Source organism: Notothenia coriiceps, unplaced genomic scaffold, assembly GCF_000735185.1.
Source record: "Notothenia coriiceps isolate Sejong01 unplaced genomic scaffold, NC01 NC01_scaffold00001120, whole genome shotgun sequence".
NCBI lineage: Eukaryota > Metazoa > Chordata > Actinopteri > Perciformes > Nototheniidae > Notothenia > Notothenia coriiceps.
Window position 1 is genome coordinate 15432 of NW_011333821.1, and position 5386 is coordinate 20817.

At 43.8% G+C, this 5386-nt stretch overlaps 1 protein-coding gene across 1 annotated transcript; it reads left to right on the forward strand.

Annotated features, from left to right (window-relative positions):
- The first annotated feature begins 789 nt into the window (after positions 1–789).
- Positions 790–3514, forward strand: LOC104959291 (uncharacterized protein PB18E9.04c-like). The gene is made up of 7 exons (XM_010787165.1): positions 790–879; positions 975–1208; positions 1473–1628; positions 2110–2295; positions 2411–2524; positions 3088–3201; positions 3286–3514. The coding sequence occupies exons 2-7, from the start codon at positions 1032–1034 to the stop codon at positions 3439–3441; spliced, it is 903 nt and encodes a 300-aa protein (XP_010785467.1). The 5' UTR covers positions 790–879; positions 975–1031; the 3' UTR covers positions 3442–3514.
- Positions 3515–5386: the final 1872 nt, after the last annotated feature.

Genomic DNA, 5386 nt, shown 5'->3' on the forward strand with positions numbered 1-5386 from the left:
CAGGCATTAGCTCCGCCTCCTCTTTTTTTTTTTTCAAGCTAAGGACCCCAAAATCTGCGTTTCTCTAACAGGGCTGCAAAAGAGGGGTATGAGCAACATGAGGCATGGCTACAATGGGTGATCTGTTTGGTATTTTGAAAAAGAAACTTCACAGACATGTTTTATATAGGTATGGCCCTACAATGTATTTTTCAAATATAGCATGATAGGTCCACTTTAAATAAAAGGTAGAGTTCACAATGCATAAAACAGAGGGAGGTCCAACAATGAGACATTTATCCTTAATGTTTACAACAATCACACTTTTAGCTAAATGTATCTTCTCCATTATGTGTGTTATTATGAACAACATTTTGTGTATAATAACCCTTTAAAATGCTTGTATCGGTTTTATTGAGATCTTTAGGTACATTAGCAAGGTAGAAAACCAGCCACATTTCTATTTCTCAGAAAGATTTGATGTGGCAATTATGCAGCTTGTATTATTGTCTGAGTGTACAGAATGAGTTGTTTGTATATGCAGATGACCGAGAGATATTGTGTGTTAAAGTTGAACCCACGCTGTGTGTCTCGCGGGGGTCCGTGCAGGAATGCATCGAGAGAGCGGAGCTGCACGACGGCCTGCAGAGAGCTGAACGTCATCTGTCTTTAAGTTCACAGCGATATCGAGAGGAAAAAGAGGCCTAACTAATGTTGCCTCATCTTTTTATGAAATCCTCCACAGTTTTTCACCACTCTTCTTGTCTCTCTCTTCAGGCTTCAATGGTCCGCACTGTGAGCATAACATCGACGACTGTCCGGGCCACAACTGCCAGAATGGCGGCATCTGTGTGGACGGTGTGAACACCTACAACTGCCAGTGCCCTCCTCATTACACAGGTGACGTTTTGCTTTAAGAATAAATACAACTTCAAGGTCAAACCTGTAAAGAAGTAATTTGTAACCGTTCCTCTCGTTTCTGTGAACTCTTGCAGGTCAATACTGCACAGAAAACGTGGATGAGTGTGAGTTGATGCCCAACGCTTGCCAGAATGGAGGGACGTGCCACGACACTCACGGCAGCTACCACTGCGTCTGCGTCAACGGCTGGACGGGCGACGACTGCAGCGAAAACATTGACGACTGCGCCAGCGCCGCCTGTTACCATGGCGCCACCTGCCACGATCGTGTGGCCTCCTTCTTCTGCGAGTGTCCTCATGGTCGCACAGGTACGTCTACATTGGCTTTCCCACACATACACTTTATTTCAACCACAAAAAATGTGAACTACTCTCATTGAGTTCTATAACAAATGCCTCTATGGTGAATAAAGAATCTGAAAATCCTTCATTCACAGTAGAGGAATGACTTTACTAAAGTAACACAGGGTGAAAGTCTGATTTATCCTCTTCTTGTGTGTGAAGTATTCCTGTAACAAAGTGATCAAATACAATGACACAGTTCGATTCAGTCTTATCTTGTGATGCCTTCAGGTTTGCTGTGCCACCTCGATGACGCCTGCATCAGCAACCCGTGTCAGAAAGGCTCCAACTGTGACACCAACCCCGTCAACGGCAAGGCCATCTGCACCTGCCCCCCCGGGTACACCGGCTCCGCCTGCAACCTGGACATCGACGAGTGCTCCCTCGGTAAGTGACGAAACTTAACTAAAACATTCCTGCTTTCTGCAATCACTCTGTCCAACAGAGAACTCACATCACACATTTGTACATCCAAAAATCATAATGCGTCCATCTGTATGTAGTGTATTTCATCGAATATGGTATTTTTTGCAAACTCCATGTTAATATATTTATTTTGCTATCTGTAATTGGCCCTTTATAGTTTATATATGACACTCTTCTGGTATACTGTATATCTTCTTAAGGTTTAAGTTCTGTTTTTATTTGTATTTTGAGGTGTTTATATTTGATGCTTATGTTTGTTTATTTTGTACTCCTTTTCATCTTCACATTGAGTGCAATGCCTTGTTTACATGGAGCTTGACAAAAACAATCCCACATTAGGATCAATAAAGTGCATGGTATCTTATCTTAAAAATACTGTTATACCCAGTTATATTTGCATACATTACCACATGTGCATGACAACCTTTATCTCTTGTGTTAGGTGCCAACCCCTGTGAGCATGGCGGGCGCTGCCTCAACACCAAAGGCTCGTTCCAGTGCAAGTGTCTCCAGGGATATGAGGGCCCTCGCTGTGAGATGGATGTCAATGAGTGCATGTCTAACCCCTGCCACAACGATGCCACCTGCCTGGACCAGATCGGAGGCTTCCACTGCATCTGCATGCCAGGTAACAGCATGGATTTATATCGGAAGTGAACGTGGGGAGATAATGCGTGGATCTCCGTAATATTGAATTTTCTAACTCCTGGGATTTGTCTAATAACTCACGTGTGTGAATTCAGGATACGAGGGTGTGTTCTGCCACGTCAACACAGATGAGTGTGGGAGCCAACCTTGTCTCAACAACGGCAAGTGTGTGGACAAGATCAACTCCTTCCACTGCGAGTGCGCCAAAGGTGAGAAATAATGAGGGAAATTGAAAGATGAGGAAGTTAATGGAGTAAAAAGAATAAGTTTTGGGATCCATCAGGTCTCTTTTCACCCCTTTTTTTCAGACAATATAAGTGGCTATTAAATAGTAAAGTATTAACTCAGCTGTAAATGAGTATAGCACGCCACAGATCAAATGTGAATGATTTATTTCCTCTAATAATGTAAGTGAAAGTGTTTCTGGTGAACAGGACACATTGCAGGGTGCAGAATCATTAGCATTTTTGGCGGGTTTGTGTAAGAGCTTAGTGCCACAATTGGGGGCAGGGATTGGTATATGGCCGGTGAGCTGGAGGCCATTGTGTTTGGGTTTGAAAGAAAGTTTTCCCTGCACAGTAAGAGCCAAGGAGGGGGGGGAGCGGAGGGAGGAGGGGGGGGGGGTGTGTTATGGATGGTTTGTTTGGACCTGCATTCCTACTTCAGATGCTAATTAGCTTCTAGCCATGACATACACAATATAACTTTTAATTGCAAACATTCAAGCAAATACCTGAAGCTTAATCCTGTGTTTTCCTCAATACATTTGCAGGTTTTTCAGGGAGTCTTTGTCAGGTGGATATTGACGAGTGTGCCAGCACCCCCTGCAAGAACGGAGCTAAATGTACTGATGGTCCGAACAAGTACACCTGCGAATGTGCTGAAGGTAAACAAACTCTTTTTTTCCTGAAATGTCTTGCATTTTGTTTTAATTCCTCTCCAAATAAACACTCCTTCCTCTCTTGTGCAGGTTACAAAGGGCAGCACTGTGAGACGGACATCAACGAGTGTTACTCGGACCCCTGCCACTACGGCACCTGTAAGGATGGCCTGGCCTCCTTCACCTGCTACTGCCGCCCGGGCTACACCGGCCGCCTGTGTGAGACCAACATCAACGAGTGTCTGAGCCAGCCCTGCAGGAACGGAGGCACCTGCCAGGACCGGGAGAACACGTATATCTGCGCCTGTCCCCAAGGAACAGCAGGCAAGACTTTAGAACAGGGCCACAAACAGAGAAATATACAAAGGGCTGGGCCCCTCACTGCAGGGGAGGTATATTGCCTCATAAGTTAAGTTAAGAGTTAGCACAATCAATCAAATGTAGGTAAATGATGCTTGCTACTTGAATATGCATACATCACAGCTTTCCATAAAGTTTTATTTAGTTTGTTACAAAAAGTGTTGAGAGGGGGGAGGGGTTAAGGCGAAATAGGAAGGGTATATATGCTAGTTATGCAAATAAGTAATTGGGCTTTTTTAATTCAACAGACTATTGCGATATAATGAGATTTTCCCTAATATAATTTGCTAACTTAATTTCAAATCTCCAGGTTTCCACTGTGAGGTGAACCTGGACGACTGTAAGAGCAAACCCTGCGACTACGGCCGCTGCATCGACAAAATCAACGGCTACGAGTGTGCATGCGAGCCGGGCTACACAGGTGAGCACTGGAAGGAGGTACAGATGGGGGGGGGGTGGCCCCTGAGCTTTGGGAGGGGCAGGTAGGACAGGTGGCTGGCGGGTTCACTGCTGCGAAACAATGGTGTCAGATATCCTGGGTTGGAGAGAAAGGAACACAGTCCCATACCTGATACACACACAAAACAACGCACACACACACAAAGCGCTTACTTTGTGTGCCATTTGAAAAGATTCTGACGTGGAGTCTGGAGTAAGGTGATACTTTAAAAGGAAGAGAGCTTGGCCTTTAATCACATATCTGAAGTTTAGCAGTGTGTAACAGCACTGCAAATCCAATTCCTGTCTCAGAGTGAAGCAACACCTAATTCACCTCAGGGGGAGAAGTACTCAGATCTTCTACTTAAGTACAAGTTCCAGAGTGAAGGAATACTCTGTTACAGTAAGAGTTCTGCATTCAAAATGTTAAAGTAAAAGTAGAAAAGTATTATCATCAAAATATAGTGAAAGACAGTAAAAGTAGTCATTGTGCAGATTGGTCCATTTCAGAATAATATATATGATAATGATTGATCATGAAAGTGTTCTCAAAGCTGGTTAAGGTGCAGCTAGTTTGAATGACTTTGTATACTGCAGGGTAGCTTGTGGATTTACTCCAGGTGGAACTAAAGTCTGATTTAACACTTGATTAGATTTCACATCATTCATCCACATCTGTAAAGTAACTAAAGGTATTAAATACATGTAGTGGAGGAAAAGTACACCATGTACCTCTGAACTGTAGTGGAGAAGAAGTACAAAGTTGCAAAACATTGAAATACTTAAATAAAGTACAAGTACCATAAAAGTACTTAGTTACTTTACACCACTGTGGTGCAATCTGAACTGTACGGATTAACAGGGATTAGCTGGAGTTGGAAACAAATTGAAATACTCAAGTAGTACAAGTATCTAAAAATGGTACTTAAGTACAGTACTTGAGTAAATCTAAGATAAAATGGACCTTTGATGATAAAGATAAGAGATAAAATAATGAATAAAATAAAATAAGAATAAACATGTAATAACAGAATGAAGAGAAATAACATGAGGGGAGAAGGAACAAGTGCGCAGGCTTCTGTTCACCCTCCCCCTCCCTCTCTTCTTCCTCCTCCTCCTCCACCTTTGTGTGCTGACTGGGTGAGTGTGGAGGGCATGGCGGGACGGAGAGGGACAGAGGACCATTGTGAGTGCAGATCAGGCAGTTGGGCCCTCCCCTCCTGATTGATGAAGAGCAGGGTGGGTGAGGGGATCAGAGAGGGGGGGGGGGGGTTTAATTGTTATTCTGTCGTCTGTGAAATGGCTCTGGCCTTCTGTCCCCTGTAAACAGCCCTGGGTGAGGTTAGTTCTCCCTGGATGGGGGGTGGTATGTGTGTGAATAGGGAATGTATCT

Coding starts and splice junctions, on each gene's coding strand:
- LOC104959291 (XM_010787165.1), top strand. CDS start 1,032: ATGGAGGGACGTGCCACGACACTCACGGCAGCTACCACTGCGTCTGCG. Junction 2,296..2,410: donor CCACTGCATCTGCATGCCAG/GTAACAGCATGG, acceptor GTGTGAATTCAG/GATACGAGGGTGTGTTCTGC. Junction 2,525..3,087: donor CCACTGCGAGTGCGCCAAAG/GTGAGAAATAAT, acceptor ATACATTTGCAG/GTTTTTCAGGGAGTCTTTGT.